The following is a 27,588-nucleotide window of genomic DNA, read 5'->3' on the forward strand; positions in this document are numbered from 1 at the left end:
AATAATAGGGTCTTTTGAAGAAATCTGCATGGATAGACCTAATCTGCATAGAAAGTCAAAAGTGATTAAAACTCTCCTTAAAAATAGATTGACAAGAAATTCAAATTAAAAAATTATTATCAAGAAATCAGACAGAAAGATGAACGAAACTATTGAACAATGAATTTGAATGATGCTAAAACTCTAAAATGTGAAAAATATATGAAGAACGTGCAAAAGTTATAGGAGGGTAAAATAGTAGTAACAATGCAAAAAAAACCAACCTAATCAGAAAAAGTGCTGACCTGGAATCTTAATCATTCGAGCTAAGCCAGAAGTAACTAAAAATTGGACTAATCCTAAATTGGACCTATTTCAAGTTTCTCCATTTATAATTTAATTTGTACCATAAAATTGATTTTGCTAAACTTATGGATACAAAATTAGATATAGGATAATGTATCCAAAACTATTTTGGTGTTATGGACAACTTTATAAAAATAAAAAAAATAAAAAAAGGAAAGAAATAGTGCAGCAAGAGAGAGAGTGAAGAGAATAAGGCATAGGAAATTGTAGGATGTGAGTTCTCCTATACCAGTACCTTTACTTATAGTAAACCATGAGGAGAGAAATTTGCTCTCTAAATAATACAAAGTCTAATAAAAAAGAATCACTAGAATAAAGAGTAATCCTAAACCTAATCTACATATGATTTACACAAGCACACATGTAATAAATATTAATTACAACACTTATCCTTGAGTATGAAAATACTCAAGTAGATATCACATCAGATCTTGCAAAGATAACTGATGAAGTTGTCTTATCAGCACTGATAAAATAACATATTAGTCTTAAACAAGGAACATGCATATTGAAATAGTCTCACAAAACATGACTATGGTAAAACCAAAGATGGGACAAATACTCATAGTCCAAGGAAAAAGGTGAGTTAATGCAATGCAAAGTCAATATTAAATATCTATTAAGATGTATACGAGGGTTTGACCATCCAAAGATAAGTGCCTCGTTAAACCTAGTTAGGTAGCCAAAAACCAAAGTAAAAATGCTTCCAATCGTAGGGAAAAAAGTACATTGGTCAAGTAAGTACACTTTAGGATATTCCTCCTGAGTTTGACATAACTTCAAAGAGAACTAACAATGTTGCAAATTAGAATGTTTACGCATACCAATTTTTCGAACAAACTTCTAGAAAGTAGACTTCGGCATTGACTTGGTGATGTTTTTTTTACGGCAAACTCTAAGATCTTGCGATGTCTTTTTTACGGCAAAGGCGTAACCTATTTGAGAATGTCCATTGTGCGAGTCAGATAAGTAACCTGCGTCAATATAACCAACAAGACAAGCATCATTCGGAATACCAAGATGGTGTGATATATTCTAAGATGCATAGGGATAGAATAAACCCAAATCCGAGGTACCCTTGAAGTAACGAAAGATGCCTTTAACACCAATTCAATGCATGTGTGTAGGCAAGTTGCTATATCTTGCTAAATGATTAATATCGAATGAGATATCTGGTCTAATACATTGAGCTAAGTACAATAAAGTGCCAATTGCACTAAGGTATGGAACTTCAAGCTTTAAAACCTCTTCTTCATCGTCATTAGGATGGAAATTATCTCGTTTGCATCTAGTGTTCAGATGACCACATGAGTACTCGAAAGCTTCACTTTATCCTTATTAACTTATCATAACACCTTCTGGGTGTAGTTTGATTGATGTACTAAATTACCATCTGAACAATGCTCAATCTCTAGACCGAGACAATATTGAGTTTTCCCAATATCTTTCATCTAAATTCTGACTTTAGGTACGCAATAGTTTTCTCAAGCTCTTTAGAAGTCCCAATGAAATTTCTGTCATCAACATAAACTGCCACAGTTGTAAATCTGGAATATGACTTCTAAGTAAACACACACAGACATAATTCATTATTTACGTATCCTTGACTAATAAAATACTCTCTCAGATGGTTATACCACATCTACCCGAATTGCTTCATTTTGTAGAATGAACGCCTTAATCTAATTAAGAGGGTGATCCGTGGTCTAAAATTATTTGATACATTAAATGTATGTCTTCGGGAACTTTCATATAGATTTATGTATCAGGTAATCAGGGTAGTGAGCCTTTTGCTTAATAATTTGAACTAAGGGTTTGGAGAATACCACATTTCGTGTCAACAAAAGGCACACCTGTGACCAATGTGTATAAGAATTAACCAATATGATAAAGTATCTAAATGGTCCCTATAATGGTTGAATGGATCCACAAATGTCTCCTTTAATCCTTTGAAGAAAGGTTAGACAATCCGCTTGGATATTGTCTGGAGATGGGTGCGTAATAAGCTTACCCAACAAACAGGCTTGGCATGTAAAGTTACACTGAATGTCGCCTAAACTTCAGGTTAAGGATGCTTATATGAAGCTTTAAGGATACAGCGCATCATAAAACATCCAAAGTGTCCTAAACGATCATGGCAATCAAAGTTTTCCATGTAAGCCTCGATGCAGAGCCAGCCACATGGTGGCTTTCAATGGAGTCGATGGTTATGTACAAGCCATTCAGAAGATGCTCCATCTTTTCTAGAATATGCTTCTGACCATATTCATAGAAAGCTAGCAAAGGAATTCAACTTCATTTTTTTTAGAAGTTTCAATGTGATAATTACTATCCTGAATGTCTTTAAAGCTTAACATCATTCTTCCAGAACGGGGTGTGTAAAGAGCCTCACAAATAATTCATAAATTAATATCTAAAAGTTTAAAACAAACACCACACAAATAATCCAAATAAATAAAATTGTTCTACCAATAAAATAAAAGGGGTCTAGCCATATAGGGAAATTCGGCCAACATGGTAAATTCTGCCAACATATAGGCCCATATCTAAGAATCTAATTTTCCATTGGAGCATATGCCTCTTGAAGTCAGAAAGATCCATCTTAGTATATTTTGGATTTTCCACTTGGGCAAAATTGATCTCAAGCTTTTCGCGACGTGAATGATACCCAACTACAACTCTAGTGGAATCTTGGCAAACATGGGACCAATGGTTCTTTGAACCACATTGGTAACGCATATCCACTTCTATAATGGCAAGTGTTTAGTTTTTATTTTTGAAGTTTGAGGTTTTAAGAGAGAGATTGTTGCGCTTCGAGGATGTGTTTCCTCTCTTGGATGGGCCATAACTTTGTTAACCTTGGGCCTTCAACTTAAGGTTGGAACCTTGGTTGTGCTTGCCACGTCTACAACGTTGGTTTGAGCTTTAATTTGTGTTAGCATGTGCTTCAGGAACACACGGACAAGCCGCTGCATCTAGCTTCATGATTTTTCATCTACAGTTAGTCGTGCTTTTCAGCAAGTAGCAAAGATAGAGGTCAAATCCGAGAATTTTGTAAACTTTTGTACCCTATATTGTTGCTCTAGAGGTTGAATAGCTCTTCCCAAGGAGGTCATGTTAGGTCAAGTCCTCTTGGTAGAACTTGAGTAGTGATCAGATTTGACAAACTTCAAAACTATATTCTTTCACAAACTTAAAATCCTGGAAGCGTAAATGTTGCCAGTTGTGTCTTGTTTTAGGCAAGAAGACATTTCTTTGATAATCAAAACGCTCTTCTAGAGCAAGCCATAAAGCTTGCGGGTCCTCTTCAGCAAGTTACTTGGTATGCAGTGCAAAATGCATATGCCTTCGTATAAAAATCATAGAGGTTGCTTTATCAGCTTCGTCCGCCAGGATAGCTGTCTTTGCTTCAATGGTAGCCCTAAGACTCTTTCCGGTGAAGCGGAACTTCACATCTTAGACCCACTTGAGGTAGTTTCTTTAATAGACTTCCAAATCGGTAAAGTCGAGTTTGTCCAGATTTGACATGTAGGGAACAAGATTGTGATTAGTATTATGGAGAAAAAGTAATCCATACACAAGGCGTAGAACATTCAGGTTCTATTAAACATGTTTTGGCTTAAATTTTCATAAAAAACTTTGGGTTTCATACGTGTAGTGTTTTAAGAAAACTTCAGGCTTTTATGGAACTTATTCGAAACTTCAAGTTTGAATTATGTGAACCACAAGTTCATAGGTAAAGCAAACACAATATATATAGAATAATAATAGCAAAGTTTCTTTCTTTTGCCTATTTATAACACTCTAAAAGCACAAAGTTCTTACCTTAACCAGTTTCCATTTCCTTTGAAGCAAAATGTTTTCCATAATTTGTGATCCCTCACCACCACAATGAAGATCTTTTACCACCATGCCTTATGCATTATGTATTCATTTCTCACTTTTTTCTTTGTATTCATTTCTCACTTTTTTCTTTGTATTCATTTCTCACTTTTTTTCTTCTGTATTCATTTTATTTATTTAACACAAATAAAAAGAACAAGACAAAATGATACATTAATCCTACTCTACTTCGATCTCTAACAAATTTTCTCTCTTTTAACTATTTATAATATGAAAGTTATTTTCTAGTATTAAAAAAATGAGGAAATTGTACCAATGGTCCCTTAACTTTAACCCAATTGGAGTAATGGTCCTTCAACTAAAAATTCATGACTATTGATCTCTTAACCCATCAAAACGTGCAACTATGGTTATTTTTGTCAATTCCTTTATAACTTTCGTCAAAATAGTCACATGTCACGCACATGAGGCTAAATTAAGGGGCAAATATGGAAAACCAAATGAAAACCAATTGGAGTAATGATCCTTTAACTTTAACCCAATTGGAGCAATTGTCCTTCAATTTTAATCCAATTGGAGCAATGATCATTCCAACATGAGTTATTTTGACAGAATTCTGACGGAGTACGAAAATGACCATATCTGCACTTTTTGATGAGTTAAGGGACCAATAATCATGAATTTTTAGTTAAGTGGTCATTGCTCTAATTGAGTTAAAATGGAGAGATCAATGCTACAATTTTCTCTTAAAAAAGTTTTTTTTTTTTTCCCTTCAAAGAAAATTCTTTTCACAATTTAGTTTTATGTCGGGCCGAAACGGCGCCGTGCATCTTGTCATGGAACTCAGTACTTCGAAATTTTCTAGTTTTTCATGAGCAATCATAATTCGGATCAACCGTCTCTCTCTCTCTCTCTCTCTCTCTCTCTCTCTCTCTTTTTATTGGTCCTGAAACTAAACCCGAATCACAGAGAAGCTTCTTCCTTCAGCTCAACTAAGCATACCACCATGATTTGATCCCCAAATCCGCCGGCATTAATTTACCCCCACAACCAGGTTCCTTTCTCTTCCGTTCCTCTCCGATTCCACCCGTTTCGAATCGGATCCTGATCAATTTTTATGTTTTATTCCAATTCCGATAGGCTTTTGTTTGTTTGGTTTTTGGAAATTGAATGTGAATTTAATCTGATTCGGTTTGTTTTTGTTTACAGAATGGCGTGGTTCAGTGGGAAAGTCTCTTTGGGGAACTTTCCCGATCTCGCCGGGGCCGTGAATAAGCTCCAGGAGAGCGTGAAGAACATCGAGAAGAATTTCGATAGTGCCCTCGGATTCGAAGAAAGAGAGAAAGCCAAATCCGGCCATGAAGGTGGTTCTCAACCTCACACATTGTTCATATTTGTATCACTTCGTTTATTATTATTATTATTATTTTTGTATTCTATTACATGAGAAGTATGGTATTGCTTATCGGGTTGAAATATGAACTACATTCTATGTTTCGCTAAGTAAAATGGTGTCGTGTTTGTGTTGAGCAACTTAAAACTGCTTTGCTCAACCAATCCAAAAGGAAAATAAAGACCGTTTAGAGCTTATATAGATTGCATATTCGGTTGGTAGTAAATTATGATTTCTCCCAGTCTATTTAATTGCATTGTGTTTCTAGGAGATGGGTTTTGTTTTTGGTTGGAAGTTGTGTACGCTATAAGTGGCTAAAATAGATTTTAAATAATAAGAATTATTCGGTAGTTATTTATGTTCTCCGAGTCTCTGTTTTGGATGGAAATTGAAAACGAGATGTCCTCTCTATATGTACGACAGCTTCAGGATTATGGCCTTCATCTAGTGAGAGGATTATGTCCTTTATGGGGCAACAAAATGAGGAAAGTAATGTTGAATCATCAGAGAAAGCCGAGTCTTCTGATTCTCCACCTAAGGTTGACATATCACCTGGGGAAACTGAATCTCTACAGCTAACATCTACGGTTGAGGATAAAGAAGGGGTCAAGGCTGAAACTTTGCAACAATCTACAACTGAACAGATGGCTGCTAGGGAGGAAAATGAAGTTGTAAAGGAAGAAAAAGATGATAACCCTGCTGCGGTTGTGGGGGAAACAAAGACTGTGATAGCAGAGTCTGAAAAATCTGAATCCGAGTCATCTTCAGTGCTGGTTGAAGAACCTGAATCCACTGTTAAGAATGCTGGCCCATCAGATTCTGTTTATTCTCAACAAGACAACAAGATTTCTGTAGCGGGACCCCCAGAAAATTCAGAATCATTGCAGGAAAAGTCAGGATTTGTTGACGTAGATCAAGTTGAGGAAGGTAGTACTGCTCTGCTGGGTGAGGAACATTATATAGTCGATGTGCATGAGAATTTGGATGAACATAAACCACAAGTAGAGAAGGATGGACGTATGACACAGGTTGAAGAGAATGTTGATATGATTTCTCCAGTCAAAGCTGAGCTATCGACTGATAGTCAGCCTGGAGGTTTGGATGAGCCCTCCGTTGAGATTCATACCGTTGGTAGATTATCTACTAATCAACTATCCAGTGTGCATCCTTCTGATGATGCTTCACATACCGTTTCTGAATTGGCTTTGAAAGAGCATAATGCTGTTGTTCAGGAACCTGAAGTTGATCAACGAGCTGATGAGAATGAAGCTGATGTTAAAGAGCAGCATTTGAGCTCAGGAGAAAATGCATCTGACTCATCAGAGGCTTTGATTGAATTGGAGAAGCTAAAGGTGGAGATGAAAATGATGGAAGCTGCATTGCAAGGTGCTGCAAGACAAGCTCAGGTACACAATGAAATGAATAGGTAGCATCTTATTTGAGAGCTTTTAATACTTTAACCATTTGTTTATTGTTGCTGTCATTTTAGTGGATAGACACTTCAGACGCTGCTACTGAACTTTTTGACTGAATCTATTTAAATTTAGTAGTGTCGTATAGTGTCGATACGCACACACACATATAGGGTGGTGCCATCCACACAACCCTTTTTACCGTCCACTCACCCCCTGTTAATTTCTATCATTTGATCCTCTTTAATTCATTCGAGACGACTGGAAATTGAGTGGGCTGTGTGGAAGGTAAAAAGGGGTGTGTGGATAGAACTACTCTATATATATATATTGGTTAGGATCCCGGGACACATGCTTTTGACACACATTTTTGTGGGGCCCATTTCGTAATGTATTTCAACGATCCGAACCGTCTGTCTTTTAGATCTTCCCTCTAAGATCATATGTACCAAAAATACTCAAATCCGAACCATATAACCGTTGGATTAAATTTAGTGTTTCTTTGTAGAACTGTTTTCTTTCATTTCTTCACTACAAAGGAATGTCTTAATGGTTTTGGATTTGCCTAATTTTTTGCAAGGATGATCTATGATGTACTAAAATATAGACGGTTCGATCGTTGAGACTCATTAAAAAGTGGGCTCTACGAAATGTGTGTCAAAAGCATGTGTCAAAATGTGTGTCAAAAGCAAGTGTCCCCGGATCCAAACCCTATATATTTATACATGTTTATGAAAGTTGGATAGTTAACCTGAACACCTCGTAGTTTTAGCTACGTGTCTGTGTTGCTTTAGGGAAAAATAAACATTACCTAATTCTGTATATGGGAACTAGATAAGGTACCTAAAATATGAAAAGCAATAGTAAAATATCTAATGTTGTCTATACTCTGTGGTTCTCTTGGCGTGCATTTATGTTTCATTGTTCATGTTCATTTCATTATTTGTCTTCTGTTATGACATCTCTATTTTATTCCTTTTCCAGGCAAAAGCTGATGAGATTGCAAAGTTTATGAACGAAAATGAGCAATTAAAAGCCGCAATTGAGGATTTGAAGGTATAAGTATTTGTACATTTTTAATCTTTATGATTGGGTAGATTTGATAATTACTGTTCATGTATGCTTTTGCTTTGATTTGTTCAGACTTGGTGTATAATGCACTTGTATTCGCTACCATCTTCCATATATACCCTTCTCTTCACATTTAGTTTGGCTGCAACTGTGGGCAATTAGGGAAATTCCCACAAAGAGGCAGTTGCCCCCGTGGCTTGTCACTGAAGCATTTATTGAAAAATGATGGGCGAAATTGTATCAGCCACATTATGCTAATTCTTCTTATCATTACTTATGTTGATTTATTATTTTAAAATTAAATGCATTATTCGTTCAATTATGGTTTATTTATTTTTATGTAAATGAAACTTAAACGCATATATTTATTTCGATTGTTCATTTTGTGTATTGGGAGGCATTCATGATGCTTTATCATTTTCAGCGTAATTATCATGTTATGGATTTATAACTTACCAATTTTTACATACAATCTCATGGTTGTCCTTATTTATATATTTGATGTTTGGACAAACTTCTGGTCTTTCTTGAAACCAACCATGGCTGACTGGTTCACCTTGTCATGATCAATTTATTATTTTCCCCCTTGAATTGCTTTATCAGCCTTGCAACAATTATAATAAAGTACTTGTTATAGTTTTTCACATTTTAACTGGTGAAAGTAATTGAACAGAGAAAATCCAGTGATGCAGAAGTTGAGTCTCTGCGAGAGGAATATCATCAAAGGGTTGCAACACTTGAAAGGAAGTTAAGTCTTCTCATAAGTTCTTGTTTATAGTTGTCCTGGGATTGATCTAAGAGTTAACTGTGCCCTTCATGTTTTTGATGATGTGCTAACTTGGCTTTTGTATTGTTTGTTTAAAATTTTGGATTGATCCTTTTTTTCTCCATTGTATGATTGCAGGTTTATGCTCTTACTAAGGAAAGGGACACGCTTCGGCGGGAACAGAATAAGAAAAGTGACGCTGCTGCTCTTCTGAAGGAAAAGGATGAAATAATTAATCAAGTTATGGCTGAAGGTAAGATATTATTTTCCCTCCATATTTGGTTCATTTTATTACACGTTATATATGTTTCTTGACAAAAATGTATTGGAAATATTTATTTTTTGTTTAATATATATGAAGCTATTTTGTTTATGTTTAGGTAAATGTTCCCTTGTTAGTTCCCAGATTTGTCAACAACTTATAGCAGTCTGTTAAGTTTTCTTGTACATGATGGAAATTTATGGTGGTCTTTGTCAAAGAAAAAATAATTGTTAAGTATTCTGGGGAACTGATAATACTCCGGTTCGTATGCTTGGTCAAAGTGATTTGGTTAAGGTTGCTGCATTGGTTATTATGAAAATTTTGAGTTTTTCCAATGATTTACAGTTGCTTTCATGATATTTCTTGAGTAAGATTGGTAAAGTACAGTTTTCAATAATTTTTCTTTTCTTAGTTAGATATTGCTCCATGGATGACTTGATCCGTGTCAGTAGAACAAACAAATTACAAAGTTGTAAGGATGTGAAGGGCGACTTGGCTTTAGTTTAGGGTAGGTATCATAATACAGCGGTTTACAGTTGCTTTCATGATATTGCCTCAAGTAAGTTTGGTGAAGTACCGCTTTCAGTCAGTTTTCTATTCTTAGTTAAATATGGCTCCATTCTATGTTGGCGGAGCAAGCAAATAACAAAGTTGTGAAGGATGAGGGGGGCCAGTTCGCTTTAGGGTAGGGTAGGAAATGATTGCATAAAATGTAGACAAAGAGCAAATGACAAATCAGACATTAAGTAGGCTTGGGTTGGAAAGATTGTGAATCGTTGCAACACTGATTGAAAGGCTAAAATGAATTTGTCCTTGGAGCATTAAGAATTTTTACTGAACTGACTTTTTCTGGAGTCTTTAAGAACATCTCTCTCTCTCTCTCTCTCTCTCTCTCTCTCTCTCTCTCCCCCTCTCTCTTTATATATATATATATGTGTGTGTGTGTGAATCTTTGCATCATATATGTTTGACATATTATATGTGTAATTCCTGATATTGTGTGTTATCTGCTAAACCAGAAGACTTCTGACTAGATTTTATATTTCAATCTTTATGAAATTCTTTCATATATGCATTCTTACGTACCAGGCGAAGAGCTATCAAAAAAGCAGGCTGCTCAAGAAGCTCAAATTAGGAAATTAAGGGCTCAGGTATGACAGCATGTCTACTTATTGTCTGATTGGTCATTCTTTTATCCTTCATTTCTAGCTATTCTTATCTTTTTCTACTGAATACTAGATCAGAGAGTTTGAAGAAGAGAAGAAAGGGCTGAGTACTAAACTTCAGGTAATTCAAGTTACCATCCTTAAAATTGTGGTTCTCTGATTTAATTGATGCTATGCTATGACACTTAGATTGGTCAGCCCTTAAATTGTGGTTCTCTTTCAGTCATCATAAAGTTTGAAATTTCATTGATGCTATGCTATGACACTTAAATTGGTCAGCCCTTGTTTTTCTTTCAAAGCTGCAAGGTTGAAACAATCAACTATTTACAAAGGAACGTTATTTTTTTAACTCTTATGTTTATATGGTGTTATACATATGGATAATGAGTTTGCATCTAGTGAATTGGTTTTCGTTCTTTGGTGAAAATGGCTGTCGTTAGTAATATGTATGTGGTTCTTCCTTCAGGTTGAAGAGAACAAAGTAGAGAGCATTAAGAGGGACAAGATGGCTACAGAAAAGTTGCTGCAGGAGACCATTGAAAAGCACCAAATGGAACTCGCATCACAGAAAGGGTATTATACTAATGCTTTGGCTGCTGCCAAGGAGGCAGAAGCTTTGGCCGAGGCACGTGCCAACGATGAAGCCAGATCGGAACTAGAGAGGCGTCTAAAGGAGGCTGAGGAACGTGAGGCTTTGCTAGTTCAGGCACTTGAAGAATTGCGGCAGACTCTAACTAGAAAGGAGCAGCAGGTTTTTGATTTGTCTATTGTCATTGTTGGTTTAAGCTGACCTACCGAAATTCGTTGCTTAAGTTATGTACATATATTTTCAGGCAGTATTTAGAGAAGACATGCTTCTCCGTGACATTGAGGATCTTCAGAAACGTTATCAAGTACGTAAAGCTTCCTTTGATTGTCATTCACTTTTCTTATATAATTTTTTAGCTCCAAGTGTTGCAAATATATTGCAATTTATTTGATTTCTGTTGTTTTTTTTTTCTAGGCAAGTGAGCGCCGATGTGAGGAGTTGATTACCCAAGTACCAGAATCTACCAGGCCTCTTCTTAGGCAGATTGAAGCTATGCAGGTGAAGGAAGAGTTGAATGCTTCTTTGGGACATCTGCTGAGGATTTTAATGCACTTTGGATGCTGGTCTTTAATTTGCTTGAGTCAGGATAATGGAGTTTGATTACAGTCTTGACTCTTGTTTGTTTCCTTGGTAACAGGAAACAAATTCAAGAAGGGCAGAAGCTTGGGCAGCTGTTGAGAGGTCTCTTAACTCTCGACTCCAGGTTTGTGGAATGTCTTAACAAGTTATGATTTAGAATTTGAAATATGCATGTCATTTATCTTTAGTGCTTCTACAGGAAGCAGAGGCCAAAGCTGCAGCTGCTGAGGAAAGAGAACGATCTGTTAATGAGCGCCTGTCTCAAACGTTATCTAGAATTAACGTCCTTGAGGCTCAGGTTGGATTTCTTTGGGTTGTATCACTGAGAATTATCAGTTTTTTTTGTTATCAATTCATTAACTTATACCAGAAATATATCTCAGATTTCATGTCTTAGAGCTGAGCAATCCCAGTTAAGTAAGTCTGTTGAAAAGGAGAGACAAAGAGCAGCTGAAAATAGGCAGGAGTACCTTGCAGCAAAGGAGGAAGCTGACACTCAAGAAGGCCGTGCAAACCAGCTTGAAGAAGAAATTAGGGAACTCAGGCGAAAACATAAGCAAGATTTACAAGATGCATTGATGCATAGGGAACTGCTACAGCAGGTGATACTTCTTGGTTCATTGATAAATATTTTATGTCAATTCTATGAAAGTGGCCTTGCTTCTGATATTTATGTCTGATTGTTAAGTGAAATTGCTCCTTTAATATTTGTAATAGCAAGAGTTGATGGATGTATCTAAATTCTAAATGAGGAGTAAGGCAACTGAAAGGAAATTGTTGAACCATATGTGCTTAAATTGTTTAGAGAACTCTCATTGTTTCGGTTCGATTGATTCCTTTCCTAGGTCGCAATCTTTTGATCTTGACAGTAAGAAACAGCATCCATTAAAAAAAAAGGCATTAAGAAACAGGAACTTCTCCTGATAGTGTTAGACGTAGTCTATTGTTATTACTATTCTCTTTTCGGTTACTAAGTTATGATTAGTATTTCATATTACATGCAAACTCCCATTGTTTCGGTTTGATTGATTCCTTTCCTCGGTCACAATCTTTTGTTCTTTACAGTAAGAAACAGAATCCACTAAAATAAAAAGGCAGTAAGAAACAGGAACTTTATCTGATAGTGTTAGAAGTAGTCTATTATTATTACTATTAGTATTTTCTTTTTGTTTACAAATTATGATTAGTATTTCATATTAGATGCAGCAAAGGAGTTATTCATGCTATATAGACAAAAGCCGTTGATCTAAAACTTATATGAGCATACAAAATTGAGTTCCTTATTCAATATACAATATTAGTGATCATTAGCTTTCCTGACTTAGGCTTTTGATTTTGACAGGAGGTAGAAAGGGAGAAAGCTGCTAAGTTAGAGTTGGAAAAGACAGCTCGCGTCCGCTCTGCTACTGTATCTGAACAGACTACTATAACAAGGCACAATTCGGCTCTAGAGAATGGTGTGATGCTTTGGTTTGTGTAAATTATGTTACATCTGTCAATTGTCTGTCGGCTATGGTATAATTTTGTAACATTTTACAGGAAGCTTGAGCCGAAAACTCTCAAGTGCTAGCAGCCTGGGGAGCATGGAGGAAAGCTATTTTCTGCAAGCATCTTTGGACTCATCCGATGGTTTCTCTGAGAGGAGAAATGCTGGAGAGGCAACTATGAGTCCGTACTATATGAAGAGTATGACACCTAGTGCTTTTGAAGCTTCTCTTCGTCAGAAGGACGGTGAACTTGCATCTTACATGTCTCGTTTGGTGCGTATTAATTTCCAAGCTCTTCATATACAATAATGCCACTGAAAACTACATCGCATTTATAGTATTGTTTGCTATTATAACTAATATTCCAGATTAATTTAGGCTTTACACCTTAAAAAAACAAAATACCAAATGAACTAGCATGGACTCTTAAGTTCCCTAGAAAATGTTTATTACTGTGCTTTTGTCTAATACGTTTTTCATCAATGTTACTTCAGGCATCCATGGAATCTATTCGTGATTCTCTTGCTGAGGAGTTAGTCAAAATGACAGAACAGGTGAGTTTGAATCTGTAATAAATATTGTGTGGAGGTTTCTTGCTTGTAACTGAGCTTGAGATTGATTATGTTGCTGCAGTGTGAAAAGTTACGGGCAGAGGCTGGCATGTTGCCTGGTATGCGAGCAGAGCTAGAGGCATTAAGGAGACGGCACTCTGCTGCACTGGAGCTAATGGGCGAACGCGATGAGGAGGTACAATTAAGTTTCAATTTTTTTACCTATAAATTTTGATGCTCAGCCTTTAGCCCTCGTTAAAATTCCTTTAAAACTTGAAAATGTAGCTAATGTGTGCATTGACGGGTTAATAAGCTTTCTTGAGGTGTTAGATTTATCCAATATAGCAGCAGCTGAATTTCCTGAATTATGATGTGGATTTAGTGATCCAAAACTCCTAGGTGATAGATCTCTGAATTCCTAATGTTCAGATAAGGAGTCATACATAAGCCATAAAAAGTTGGTGTCGTAAAACCAATTCACATGTAGTTTTTTCGGTTTATAAACTGGTATTATTATCATTTAGATTCCCTAAAACTGTAGATCAGTGATATTCAATGGACACGTCTCTGCCTTCCAAAGTTACTGTATTGGCATGGAGAATGAATAGGGAAGCAGTTTATTGGTCTCCTGTGGTGCTGTAATATGATTATGTTATGTGTGTGTATACATATAATCATATTATATAGCCACCTCTCTCTCTCTCTCTCTCTCTCTCTCTCGTTTTCAATGTTTATAGGTTGGATGGTAACTAGAAGAGAGACAGCGTGAGTCTGAGAGTGCTAAATTTTAGCTCTAGTCAGTTTTTTCTGTTCACTTATAATCTATTCCTACTTATGCTGCTTCTGTTTTACTCTCTAACATTTTATTAAACAGAGAAGTTAACATAGCCTCCTTTGACAAACTTAATTGAGTTGAGACTTGTGCTGTATAACTTGGAGAACGAAAAGAAAAAAAAGGTTTAGATTGGATAGATGGAGGCCTTATTTAATCTACCATCGTATTTGTTTGTATGCTATTTTCTTTGTCGAGAGAAACCCCTTTCAATTTTTATTATTTGAAATATTCGATAACAGTCCACATGAACCATTTTCCTTAAGCATGTATGACTAGTTGCACCAAAGTGAAGATTTCCCTATTCCCATTCCTTAATTATCATTTTCCAATTATTCTGTTTATCTACTTTTAATTTGGGGAGCATGAAAATTGACTCTACGGCTAGTCCTGATTTTAAAGTGGCTGCATGTGTAGCTGGAGGAGCTTCGTGCGGATATTGTGGACTTGAAGGAGATGTACAGAGAGCAAGTGAACTTGCTTGTCAACAAGGTAATACTTTGCACATTGAAGTCCAATTTTTCTCCACCTAAAAAACTCATGATTTTCCGTCTCAAACGTTATGCAACTATATATGGCCACGTTTATCTACAGATCCAGATAATGAGTTCATCGGTTGGAGCCTAGCCGGTATGTTATAGTGCTCGTCTACCAATTCATGATCTTCATGGTATATACAATACACAATGGGTAAAAATGGGAATGGAATTGTCTGTTCAAAGATGTATTCGTGGGTTCCGGGTCTCCTAAACTTTGTTTTGGTCTAAGAGTTTGGTAGCAACAACTGAAATGGTATTACCCAACCGCGCTTGTAAGTAAAACATGTATGTAATTCAACAGGGGGAATTGTTGTATAGCATGAATTCTGCTGTCAGAAGTTTTGTGTTACTGTGTTTTACCTACAAATAATATGAATTCACATTTATTTTTGATCTCCTTTTTGCTATGGCATAGGCATGGTTGTGTCGCACGAACTTCCTAGTATTTTACGGCTGTTTATTCCCACCTACACCTAGCATTTATGCTTTTCCTCAAGCAAAAGTTTGAGCTCCCATCCCATGTCCGTGTGAGTTTGGGCCTTTTGAAAAATGATCCCGTCACGTTAATTGAGTTGTCAAGTTTGGCCCGCTACAAAAGCATGTAAAATCTTTCTCATCACAATTTTCAGATAATTATCTTGTTTGGTTTACATTTTTGGAAAACTGAAACTTGTCGGGTAATAAATTTTAGCTTTTCGTTCCGAAAAAATATATGAAAATTGAAAGTCAAATTTTGAAAATTTAAAAAGTAGCTTTTAGTTTATTTGAAAACAAAAAGTAACTATCAACTAAGTTTATGTGCAGCAATGCATATTGGCTTGTTATGATTTGGAGATGCCAACCACGTAATAATAATAGTTGTTAATCCAAAAATAAATATATAAATAAGTAATATTATTATTGCAACATACCAACCACCGAAAGTCTTTGTCCATCGCTAGAGTGAGTCTAAGGGTTGGTTTGGTATTGCTGTGCTTTAAAAAAAAACTGATTCTGTTGTGCTGTGAGAATAAGCGGCTGTGAAATAAAGCAACAGAGTGTTTGGTAAACCTTTTTGTAAAAGTGCTTTTGAAAAAAGTTAAAACAGTATTATAGTGTTTGGTAAACTTTTATGTAAAACAAATGTGAAAAAAAGCTGATTTTTCAAAGTTGGGTTTTGCAGTTTTTTGTTTTTGGCTTTTTTTCACCCAAAACTGTGAAAAAAAACTGAAGCTGAATGTTTACCAAATACAAAAACAGCTCTCAGTTTTTTTTTATACCAGCTTTTTTCAGAATCACCTCAGTACCAAACCAGGTCTAAAAGTATTCCCATATGGACACATTTTCAATAACTACATCAATCAACATCCCAGCTATCAGAGACTACTCTAGCATGCCAACCTCAATGTCCTTCTTTGAAGGATAACGACTCTAATTAATTTAAACAACCTTATAATAACCTTATCATAATTAGTTAATGTCCTAAATAGAGTTCTAACATTCTTCCAATTTGGACTTCAATACTTCTGTTCTTGAAATAACGTTAAAACTAAACTAATTCTTTAGTGATGATCATGAGTCAAATTCATATTTACTATTTTCTTCCGTATCTACCATGAACAATTTTAACAGAACTTTAACTCTCGGTACTGTTCACTTTCACGAAAAACCATATTTTTACACTAAAAAGTCAATCGTGGTACTATTCACTTTACCCTTTATTTTGTCCTTATCGTTAAAATTCATTTTCATTAGTTTTCCTCAATTTTAAAAAGTAGAATTTTAAAAAACTTTGTACCCAACTTCGTACAAGCACCTTGAAATCACATCTCCCAAAACTACTCATGTACGATAAACTCATAAACAGAAGTACAAGTTGTCGAGCCTTTGTTTTTGTTCCATCAACCATGAAAATTGAAATACTTGAATAACCAAGCTCTCTATTGTTCAAGTCAGTAATGAAGAATTAGTACTTCGGTAGTTGGTTGCTTGTGTGAAGTGTCGACATGCTATTGGTCAAACTAGATTTGTCTGTTACCTGCGATACACAAGATCCATATGACCCGCACAGCAGAGGTGTTGATCTCACGAGCTTTCATTGGTAAATCTCTCTCTTTGCGTGATAGCCAAACCAGCGATACCATGTGCGATTCAACTGAAACTTAAAAATTAATTAAATTAAGGGTTTATAAAAGGTAACTTTAACGAAAAACTTCTAATACTATTCATATTAACGAAAAACTATATTTTTACACTAAAAAGTCAATCATGGTACTATTTACTTTATTCTTTATTTTGTCTTTATCGTTAAAACTCAAAGTTTTCAAATTCTTTTCGTTAGTTGTCCTTTTATAAAAACGTTGCTTTCTTAGACCTTGCATGTTTAAAAGTTACAAAACTCCGCTCTAGCAATTGTTAAATTAAAGTTTATAAACACAGCAAGTGATCCATAATAAGAGCGTTGATTGCGACTCTCTAATAAACAATAAAATACAAGAGGTTTCAGTTTCGATGTTCTGACCTGACGAATCTGCTTGCCAGTGGTCAATGACAGATTAAAATTCTCCTTAACCTATTCAAGTTTGGAATAAATGAATAATCAAGTTTGGAATAAATGAATAATCGTGATTTACCAGTAGTTTTCTTCTTTTTATGAATAAATAAATGCACTTGACACGTACACCCCAAGCGTGCATTAGCATTGGGCCGCGTGTCCCCTCGCTCTCTCTATCGAGAAACTTTTGCCCTCTAATCTCTCCGAATATACAGGGGACGGTTTCGAAAAGCTCGCTTTCAGACTTCCTTGTCTTGAGTTGCAAAGCTGACACTGACGCATAACCAGTGCCTCTGCTTCTCCTCTCACCTCCCACCGGCGGAGTTTAGTCTCCTCCATCACCTCCGCCTCCTCCTCCGACGTCTTCTTCAATCTCTCTCTCTCCACTCTCGCTGTCAGATCGTTTTCCACCTCCGCATTTTACACAGGTACTCAATTTCTCTGTCTGTCTTATGTAAATGCATCATGCATGTGTATATCTATGTATATTTGCATTTTATAGCTCACAGTTGTATTCACCAGAATCCTAGAAAATCCTGTCTGCAGCTGAAAGTTTTCTCTTCTGTACTTTTTCTTATTTATTTATTTGAGAAAATGGTGAGTTTTCTGGTTTCCCATTACTGTGACATCCGAAACGCCTCCGTTTCGCATGTGAAGCTCAATTTTCTTCGTTTGTAGCAAGATCTCTCCTGCGTTTGATCATAATTTCTCACATTTGCATGCATATATATATATGTGTGTGTGTGTGTGTTTGATGTGGATGTCGTATGCTTGTTGTATGATGAATGGATGGTGCAAATTTGAAGTTATAGTCCGTGATGTACCGGATCGGATATTCTATCACTCATGTTCGTACTTTGTACTGTGATTTGTGTGTTAATTTGGCAATGCGGCTCTTGGTTTTCCAGATTGGTTAGCACTTAGCAATATATGAGGTAAAAAATGATGAATTAGTTAGAAATTTAATTGGTCAGTTTTGTCTGGTGGTTGCAGTCGGCTGCACAATTTTCTGTGTTAAATTTTGGACAAGGCTTCTATAATTTTGCTATGCGGGGTCGTCATGTCGATGCCTACTCGGCATACAAGCGTGTGGCGTCCAAGGACCATATCAATGCTTATGACAGAGAAGAAAGTGCAGGTACTCACGGATTGCTCTGTCACAGTTTTTTATGTTTTGTTTTTTCTATGTCCGGGGTGCTACATTGCTTTACCGTTTTCTCTCTTTGGTCTCGGATTGGAAATTCCTACATGGTTTGTACATAATTTTTTAGAAGTTCCATTGAAATGGGATTTTAATAAATTTTGAAAGCAATCTTAGATAATTTGGTTTTGTAAATGGTACATGCGTTTGTGGCTGATTCCTTGTATGGGTTTTAGTAGGTTTAGTGAATGGAAAAGGTATTGGAAACCCTTCATGGAAGCGCTCCTCGCCGCATATGCTTGTGGCAGCTCTTTCTTCGTTCCTATGTGGCTACCATCTCGGGTGACATCCCTACTCCTGAAAAACTCAGAATTTTTTTTTCCGTCTTTCTGATTGATGTCTTTCTAACTTGAATGGTATACTCTTTGTTGGTTTTGCTAATGCAGAGTGGTTAACGAGACACTAGATAGCATTTCTTTGGACCTTGGCTTCAGTGGGAATCCTTTGGCAAAGGGTAATAAGTGTTATTGGATATCAGATCTTTTCTCAGCTAAAAGTATTTCATTATTTGACCTGATATTGTTTCTATTTCAATGAAGGTCTAGTCGTGAGTACATGTTTAGGTGGTGCTTTTGTTGGATCTCTATTTAGTGGTTGGATTCTAGATGGAGTGGGGCATCGAAGGGCATTCCAGATGTGTGCATTGCCGATGATAATCGGTGCATCAGTGAGGTATCAATGTTATCATAATATCAATCATGTGCACTTAAAATAAAAAGTAAGTGTGACTGTGTGACCAACTGAGAAATGTTAAGAACTTAAATGGAAGAGTCACACTAAAATTGTGCAAAGAGAAAATTGAACATGGACAAATTAAAGATCAAGAATTACTAATGAGTCAATGACCCCATTTTCATGATCAAAGATTTTCATGCTTGTCCCTATTATTTCTTGCACTCAAAGGTTTCCAGATAAACAATTACGTACCTTGCTTCAACTGTTCTTATGTTTATGAGGGCTCTAAACCCTAAACCTTATACAAAATACTGAGAATGAAGTTTTCAAGTACTTATGCTCACCTTTTACATGATTCATACTCGCACGTTTTTCCTTCTTATGCCTCTCACTCAAAGTTTTCCTGATAAATAGAAGCATTCCCTTGCCAAAATTAGAAATTCGTTTACTTTCTTTTACATCCATTACAATAAGAGAAAAGGTCAACGTCACAAACTCCACATGTAGTAAACCATATGAGTCATACTAAATAATTTTGTATGTGAATTTGCAGTGCAACAACCAAAAGTCTATGGGGCATGCTTCTAGGGAGGATATTCGTTGGAACTGGGATGGGAATTGGCCCACCTGTTGCTGCTATCTATGTGTCAGAGGTATATAAGAAACTAAATTTGTTGTTTTCTCTGCAACTGTTAGTTGACATTGCTTAGTTTGCATCATATCTTATTAATGTTTAAGTATGCTTTGTTTACATGAGCAGATTTCACCAGCTTTTGTAAGGGGTACTTTTGGGAGCTTCACACAAATTTCTATGTGTCTTGGACTTATGGGGTCTCTCTTTATTGGACTCCCTGCCAAGGATATAGTGGGTTGGTAAGGTATTCTTATGGGGTCATGGAAAAATCCTGAAGACTTTTCATTTCAAGTTTTGATCCATTTTTTCTTATGTTAGGCATCTTCTTTATTTTCGAACAGTTATCTAATGAATACTATTTTCTATCAACACCGTTGATGCTTAGGTGGCGAGTTTGTTTTTGGGTATCTACTGTTCCTGCTGCAGTGCTAGCTGTTTGCATGGAGTTCTGTGCAGAGAGTCCTCAGTGGCTTTTCAAGGTTATGTGCTCTCATTCCTTAATCATCGACCTTTAAAACATTTGGTCAAGTTAGTTCTCATGTTTGTACTCAATATAAACTGTCCTATATGTGGTCTTGATTCCTGAATTGGTTGAGCTCTATGCAGCTTTAGTGAAATTGGCTTCTTATTAATTTCAGGCATCTAAGATATTAACATATTATTACTTATATATAATATTATGTATATTTCGGTATAAACGTACCTGTTGTGTAGTATAATGCACATACCATATATATAAATCTGCAATGATCTGGATTAGTAATTGTGCTTCATTGTCCAGTTCTGGCTCAAAGGAGGATTTGAAATTTGTTCTCTCACTTTCTTCTTTTGTCTTTCTTTCTTTCTCTCTGTTGTAGCCAGTAGAGAAAAGGTTCATTTTCTCTTTGTATTGCAAATGTGTGATGTTAGTGCTCATTATTACTCCTTGGGGCAACTGGCGTCTCTTTGTTCTTTTAGCTGGTTCTTTTCTCCCATATGTATACATGCCTTTTGGGTGATATTATCCAAGGATTATAAGAACTTTCATCAGTTACTCACCTTACCGTACTTGGTATGAGTATGCTCATTTTATTTTTGACCCATTGAAGGCTACTTATCAATATTGATGCTAACAGTTGTTTTTGAATTGGTTCAGAGAGGAAGAGGTACTGAAGCTGAAGCTGAATTTGAGAAACTTTTAGGAGCAGCACATGTTAAATTTGCAATGGCAGAACTGTCAAAGTCTGACAGGGGGGATGAACTAGAGACAGTAAAGTTTTCAGAGCTACTGTATGGCCGACATTTCAAAAGTACATTTTCAACTCATTAGTATATGAGTTATTCAGGATTGACATTTACATGCTTCCTTCTGCACGATTACCTTATCACCTCCATATTTTGCAGTGGTTTTCATTGGGTCTACCATTTTTGCTTTACAACAGCTGTCAGGCATAAATGCTGTGTTCTATTTCTCTTCAACTGTCTTTAAAAGCTTTGGGGTGCCTTCAGATCTGGCAAACACATGTGTTGGAATTGCAAATCTATCGGGTATGGTTGGGTTTATTCTCAAGTATCTTATTTGTCCATATTTGAGATTTGCTTATATGTTTCCTTATTACTATTCTTCTTATTTTTTGGTCTATCTCTTTATACTATTCTAGGGTCAATTCTTGCAATGATCCTGATGGATAAGCTTGGAAGAAAGGCACTTCTTCTTGGAAGCTTTTCTGGCATGGTAAGCTCCTAAAATACTCTGAATATTTGATGCAAACTTTTGAGCTAAAATATTGAATGTTAGTTATGTCTGTTTTATGGAATCAGTGGTACCCATATTCTATGTGGTCCAACTGAGGTTCTCTCCTTTTTGTTTGCATCAAGTAGACAGTATGATATCTTATCTAACCTTTCATGCATTTCTTGATTTAGGCAGTGGCAATGGGTCTTCAAGTAACTGGAGCAAGTTCTTATACGTCGGGATCTGGAGCATTGAGTCTATCTGTTGGCGGCATGCTGCTGTGAGTAGTATATCAGCTTCAGTCTTGTTTATAGATAGAGAAAAGCTATGTTATTATAAGTATAAGATAAAATAACGAAAAAAAAAATGCTGTTAGAGTAAGACAGATCCTTGAATAGTTTTGGAATTTTAAATGGGTCTTGCACTGGGATAATTAATAGGGTATAAGTGAATTCATTTTAGTTAGCCATTCTGGTTTCATTCTTTTTCTATATTTAAACCCAATTCTTGCCTAATGATACTGTAAAAATTTGACACAATTGAGTGAATATAACATATTATAATGCGATGCGCCATTTCTGCATAGATTTTTTACTTTAATGCCTTGTGCATGCATATCTATACTTCCACATGCCAATATTTAATGACTTTGAGATTATAAAGCAAATATGCACTGAAGATTTGGGTGTTGGTTGTTATGATAATCTAGATTATGAAATGGTTTTTGCAGGTTTGTGTTGATGTTTGCTCTTGGAGCTGGTCCAGTGCCCGGTCTCCTCCTTTCAGAAATTCTTCCTGGCCGTATTAGGGCAAAAGCAATGGCAGTTTGCATGGCCGTGCATTGGGTAATTGTCTTCTATAGTTCTTCAAGATATGACTCATTGCACCTTTTATTTTCTCCACTGAGGGAGCTGACTGATGACTTATCCTACTCCTGCCAAACATAGTTTTATGAACATGATATCCGATAAAACTTTGCTACTTGATGATCAATTTCAGTCTATGAAAGCAAGATTTTGGTATTAACACGTTGTCATGGCTGCAGGGGCAGTCAGCCTAAAACATCCTACGATTTAGTGTAAACAGCTCCTCCACAGTCCACCCCCTTTATCCGAAACAAAATTTTGACGACCCACCATGTACATTGAATTTGACTATCAATTACTACTTTTTCACCTTACTGATAAAGTGTAGGACGCTTTTTCATCTACAGTGACTTAGAATCTCTGCATAATAATATTCCTTCTCAGGTTCTAATCTTTAATTACATAACTTAAAATTGTAAGCTGGTAAAAGACTTCGAATTTCAAGACAAATATTGAACAGGGGTAAAGGTCTTGGTATCCTAGCTTAATTTTTGGAATTACGTGAGAACATATTTAGCTTTAGAAAATGAGAGTTAATGGGATTCTACTGAAATCCGACAGAACTTTTTATTGAAAAAGATCAATTATCTTTTCTTTGGAATCCAGCCCAACAACTGTCATGGCTGGGCCATCGCATGGTAATTTTTTTTCAAACTGGGGCCTTTGCATGGTTGATAAAGTAGTATTGTGATCTTGAATTTGGAAGTAATTCAAAGATTAACCTTGCAAGAATGAACTCTCTGTTTGTATACTGAGTCTAATATCATTATGGCTTGCTGCAATTATATTTGTTGAAGGTGGATGATTCGGATATTATAGCCTTTGTTCATAATTAATTTATATACTTTTCTACATGGTGGCTGTTCTTGTAAGAATCCATTCTTGCGAGTTGAATTTGAGGTCTCATTGATATTGCTTCTGTTTGCTTGTAGTGAATGTGCTACTTTCTTCTATAAACAGAAGTTTCATTCTCTTAAACTTCTAAATTTTAATGCCATCTCGCAATAATGAATTTTGTGCCTTCAACAGGTGATAAATTTCTTTGTTGGCCTGTTGTTTTTACCCTTGCTGGAGCAAATCGGGCCACAAATTCTGTATACAGTCTTTGCTACTTTTTGTTTACTGGCCGTTGTTTTTGTGAAGAGAAATGTAATAGAAACAAAAGGAAAGTCCCTCCAAGAAATTGAAATTGCACTTATTCCGCCTCAATGAAGGTATTTATTCTTGTTATTTTATTTGGTGGTTCTCTATCTCTATTATACCAACCCGTTAAATATCTTGGTTTCGTTTAATTTCATAATAAGTGCTGGCAATTTGTACTTGGCATTCCCTCATGTTACCTGTATTCTAATCATATAATTGTTTTCTCAGTATCTCATAATTTTTAGCAATTATCTTAAAAGGTTACATTTTGAGGGTAGTTCTCGGATCTAAGGAAACGTAGTTTCTAGTTGCTTCTTTGCAGCCAAAATTTGACCCTTTTGTCAAACCCCGAATTAAAATGAGTTAAAACCAGGTTTAAGCTTAACTGCTGAAAGTATCAAGAGGGCCTAAACAACTGCCCCAAGAAGTCTAAATCCGGAGGTCAAAACCTAACTTGTCTAATAAGCTCTCTGGGGCTACCCCTGGCTCACAATTGCTGGACGCATGTGTGGATGGGGGGATTATATGTGTGAGGCATTCATCAGACCCTAATATGCTCCAGAAGATAATTTGAAAATTCGGTCACTGTTTCAATAATACTTGTGTGCATGCTTTATGGAAAATACTCATATTGTCTGTATACCTTTTCAATTTAGGGAAAAGGAAGCGTGCTTTAATTTAAGAAATAATGTAGAGTGCACATAAAATACATGCACACTATTTTTGTCATGCACTATAAAGTTATAAACAGATGGATATTCTGTGCTAATTAGATTCTAAGATATCATTTTTATCTCATCAAAATTATTTTCTAGACACAAGTTAAGTGTTTTCTTTTCATGCTTGTTATCTTAAAAATGATGCTGTATTTTAGATTGCATATCATGCATATCTACTGAATTTATAAACTTTCCGTTTCCATATCTTTTATCCGAAAATTTCATCCTATTTGAAGTGTTTTTTTTTATGATTATGCCAGTGTTGGTTTGGCAGAGCTATGGTTCAGAGTTCGGGTTTTGTCTGCTCATTGGGCTTCCATTTCCCCTGAGTTCAGGGGAATCGCTCTTTCCTTAATTTGTTCAGTAAGCTTAACTAATATCTCTTTATTTGATTTATCATTGGAAGAGTAAGTCAAGATCATTTTTCTTTTCGAATTGTTTGCTTGTCTCTGTAGGTTCTTCAAGAAAACTAGATTACTCTTACACAAAGCTGAAGTCCCTTTACTAATGATGGAACTCATGACTCACTTTTGCCTGTAGCGTATTATCATGCTCAGCTGAGTTGAGTTTCCACTTACCGTTTTTCCTTAACATCCTTGATTACCTGAATAACTTTTGTAGACTATCAGAAAATGCTGCTTTCTAGAAAAGTATCTGGGTAACGACTCCGGGAGGGTTATAGTGAAGGCGATAACTTTAGTTTATGTCTCTTCAAATTTCGTCTGTCAGTTCCTTCAAGATTTAACTTTCAGAATAGTCGTCTTTAATCTCCAGTTACTCCCCATTCTTTTTCCAACTAGATGATTGGTCACAAGAATTTTGTCAAGTTGTCCTAAATCTCTAGGTTACCGATATCTGCTGTCAAATTATTGAAGTTATTCACGACCTCGAAGTTGATTCTCTAGTTCAAGCTATGCCACCTTCAAATGGCAGAAACAAAGTTTATTTATTGATTGGCGTGTATTTTATGTTCATCCAAATTCATGTATTGTGTTGATTTTCAGGGAAATAGTGAAGAATAAGGTAGTATGGAAACGTCTGCCCGAATTCCGGTTGAAGTTATCATCATCGTGTTGGCTGGGAAGTTTGGGAACTAATTACCAGGTGCTCACTCTGAAAGGCGTATGTAAATTATGAGAGCTGTTTTTTTCCTTGAATATTTGTGAGCATTTAAACCTGCAATACAGTGTAATATATGAAGGACCTGACTTCCCGAACAATATATATAATACAAGTGTTCCATCAAAATTATGACATGATAAAAAAGACTTGAATTTGGTGAGGTTTGAACTAGCCTGCTGAATTAAAACCCTTTTGTTTTGGGACTTTCGAATCAGTAAATGCGAAGATTTGTACAAGCCTTGGCTGATGTAGCCTTTACTTGGCCGATGTAGCCTTTACTTGGCCGTTTTTATTTTTATTTTTTTTCTTTTTTAATACATCACTGCATTTACCCTTATGAATAGGGGACTGGAATATGCCACACAATGTGCAAATCATAATAATTTGATTCAAATTCTGAATCGAACTTAACATAAATGCCTTAGCAAAAGTCCTTTAAAGTAATAAATTGTTACACGGTACGATACTTTTAATTTCATATGGTTTTTTAATTTTTTTAGTTTTTTTTAAGATGAGTTTTTTATTTAATACACATGGCATCGTATGATTGGCTTTGTGTCCCCACATGATTGTCAGATCATCACACTAACATATTTTCTAACAGAAAAAAGATGGTAGAGACAATTTTGATGGCCAAAGCAATAGATGGAAAACCTCTGATGAGTTTGAAACATAAAAGACCAAATTGATGAATTGTCAAGTCGTGATTTCTAAGGTGCGGACAGAGGTTTGAGGACGATGCATGTGGACGGAACGTGGGCTATAGGATTAAATTTGAACGATTGAAAATGAATCCATCAGAAAGGGCTTAGTGTGAAACCAGGTTAAAAAAAGGCCTGTGAGTTAATGAAAATGGTGTCCATGAGAATTCAAAAAATATGGAATTAAACTCCCCCCTCCCCACGATAGCAATTGTTGAAACTAGAAAATTTTCTTCTCCTCCCAAAAATCTCATTCTCACCTTGTCATTGTGCTCATTCAAAACTTTGGCAGCGTTTGAAAAGTTCGTTGCCGTTCGAAACCCAATTGGATTATTGTTGTGGTTGTTGTCTCTAGGCTCAGTGCACTTCGACATTCATGCATCCTTTGGTTTGAGGGTGACTACTTACACAAAAAAAGTGGGTGGTTCCTTGATTGGAGTAGGTTTAGAGTTGTTGCTTCCACGAAAGTTGACAACAAACTTGGTTTCGGAAACTAAATTTGAAATTTGGAACCCTAGAAAATAATTTTGTTATGTATGTAAAATTTGACAGCAAATTTAGTGTTTATGGTTAATATGCAAGTGGGTTGATGAAATTAGTTGATGTGGAAGTATTTGGAAAATTTGGTGAGATGTAGGTTTATGAAATGTGGTTGATAGGTTGTGTACAAGATATATGTGCTTCAATTTGTTTTGTTGAATTTATATTGTTAAGTTGGGAATGATTTTTGTCGATAAATCTTTGTTATTTTATGAATTAATTTGGTATTTCTTAACTCATGGAAGTATAGATGTATGTATAGCTATGAGAACTTGTTGATAGGTTGTGTCAATGATAAACATTGTTGTATTTGGTTGTTATCAGGTCATATGTTGTTCAATTTGGTTGTGATGAATGCTTGTATTGTTATGTGTATAGGAGATGGCAAATCATTGGATTGAACTTGCAACAAAAGATGAAGAATATTATAGAGGAATGGTTAATAACCTTTCTCAAGCTAGTCATGTACTATGAGACTTGCGTCATAAGTTTAATGATGCACAACTTGTTGATTTTAAGGCCTCATGCTTAGATTAGCCTTTAGTGGGTAGCAGGTGCATGAATTGTTGATCCATAGAGTGGCAAATCAGGGGTGAAAGACCTAGAGGGACTCACATATTTAATAGGCTGTGAGGTCACCGGGTTCACGAAGAAGGACTTTTGCCTTATTATGGAGCTTCGTTGTGATGAACCCTATGATCTAGAGGTTGAGCCTTCCAACATTAGGATGTTGACTAAGTATTTTCCTCAGAAGTTTGATTTTGTTGAGAAAGTAGCAAAAGTGAGGGTGTGAAGGCAAAGGTAAAGTGAAGACCGCCCCCAAGAAAGCTACACAAAAGGTTTAAGTGACATCTGCCGAGCTTCAAAGGGCGTTTAAAGAATGCGAGGATGAGGATGATGCATTG

General features: G+C 36.0%; 2 protein-coding genes across 12 annotated transcripts; both read left to right on the top strand.

The window, feature by feature from the left end:
- The first annotated feature begins 5,065 nt into the window (after nucleotides 1-5,065).
- LOC137739733 (golgin candidate 5) lies at nucleotides 5,066-15,228 on the top strand. Of its 2 annotated transcripts, XM_088699466.1 has the most exons (20): nucleotides 5,066-5,242; nucleotides 5,398-5,552; nucleotides 6,005-6,987; nucleotides 7,978-8,049; nucleotides 8,738-8,810; nucleotides 8,967-9,083; nucleotides 10,182-10,243; nucleotides 10,332-10,379; nucleotides 10,725-11,009; nucleotides 11,092-11,151; nucleotides 11,262-11,345; nucleotides 11,485-11,550; nucleotides 11,626-11,724; nucleotides 11,810-12,028; nucleotides 12,769-12,883; nucleotides 12,966-13,186; nucleotides 13,408-13,467; nucleotides 13,547-13,660; nucleotides 14,714-14,788; nucleotides 14,891-15,228. In XM_088699466.1, exons 2-20 carry the CDS (start codon nucleotides 5,399-5,401, stop codon nucleotides 14,921-14,923), a joined length of 2,940 nt encoding a protein of 979 aa, XP_088555592.1. In that variant the 5' UTR covers nucleotides 5,066-5,242; nucleotide 5,398; the 3' UTR covers nucleotides 14,924-15,228. The 2 variants fall into 2 exon arrangements, with proteins under 2 accessions (XP_088555592.1, XP_088555593.1); XM_088699467.1 differs by lacking the exons at nucleotides 5,066-5,242; nucleotides 5,398-5,552 and having other exon boundaries at nucleotides 6,547-6,712; nucleotides 6,814-6,987.
- A 2,280-nt stretch (nucleotides 15,229-17,508) lies between these two features.
- Nucleotides 17,509-25,568, top strand: LOC137740931 (putative plastidic glucose transporter 3). 10 transcript variants are annotated; one of them, XM_088699330.1, is made up of 16 exons: nucleotides 17,595-17,796; nucleotides 18,362-18,506; nucleotides 18,746-18,851; nucleotides 18,956-19,023; nucleotides 19,109-19,241; nucleotides 19,798-19,897; nucleotides 20,005-20,117; nucleotides 20,264-20,357; nucleotides 21,014-21,167; nucleotides 21,262-21,405; nucleotides 21,519-21,592; nucleotides 21,784-21,872; nucleotides 22,323-22,437; nucleotides 23,488-23,672; nucleotides 24,776-24,881; nucleotides 25,325-25,568. In XM_088699330.1, the coding sequence occupies exons 2-14, from the start codon at nucleotides 18,416-18,418 to the stop codon at nucleotides 23,668-23,670; spliced, it is 1,464 nt and encodes a 487-aa protein (XP_088555456.1). In that variant the 5' UTR covers nucleotides 17,595-17,796; nucleotides 18,362-18,415; the 3' UTR covers nucleotides 23,671-23,672; nucleotides 24,776-24,881; nucleotides 25,325-25,568. The 10 variants fall into 10 exon arrangements, with proteins under 10 accessions (XP_088555457.1, XP_088555460.1, XP_088555456.1 ...); XM_088699333.1 differs by having other exon boundaries at nucleotides 17,604-17,796; nucleotides 18,749-18,851; XM_088699326.1 differs by lacking the exon at nucleotides 17,595-17,796 and adding an exon at nucleotides 17,883-17,965.
- Nucleotides 25,569-27,588: the final 2,020 nt, after the last annotated feature.

The sequence above is a fragment of the Pyrus communis genome, chromosome 9 (genome assembly GCF_041283825.1).
Source record: "Pyrus communis isolate YQ-2024b chromosome 9, ASM4128382v1, whole genome shotgun sequence".
Classification (NCBI taxonomy): domain Eukaryota; kingdom Viridiplantae; phylum Streptophyta; class Magnoliopsida; order Rosales; family Rosaceae; genus Pyrus; species Pyrus communis.

Excerpts from the sequence above, each read along its gene's own strand:
- LOC137739733 (XM_088699466.1), top strand. The coding sequence starts at position 5,399 with ATGGCGTGGTTCAGTGGGAAAGTCTCTTTGGGGAACTTTCCCGATCTC. Across the intron at positions 12,884-12,965 it reads CAATTCGGCTCTAGAGAATG|GAAGCTTGAGCCGAAAACTC; the intron begins GTGTGATGCTTT and ends AACATTTTACAG. Across the intron at positions 14,789-14,890 it reads TGAACTTGCTTGTCAACAAG|ATCCAGATAATGAGTTCATC; the intron begins GTAATACTTTGC and ends GTTTATCTACAG.
- LOC137740931 (XM_088699326.1), top strand. Across the intron at positions 19,024-19,108 it reads TGGGAATCCTTTGGCAAAGG|GTCTAGTCGTGAGTACATGT; the intron begins GTAATAAGTGTT and ends ATTTCAATGAAG. Across the intron at positions 21,593-21,783 it reads TTGGAAGCTTTTCTGGCATG|GCAGTGGCAATGGGTCTTCA; the intron begins GTAAGCTCCTAA and ends TTCTTGATTTAG.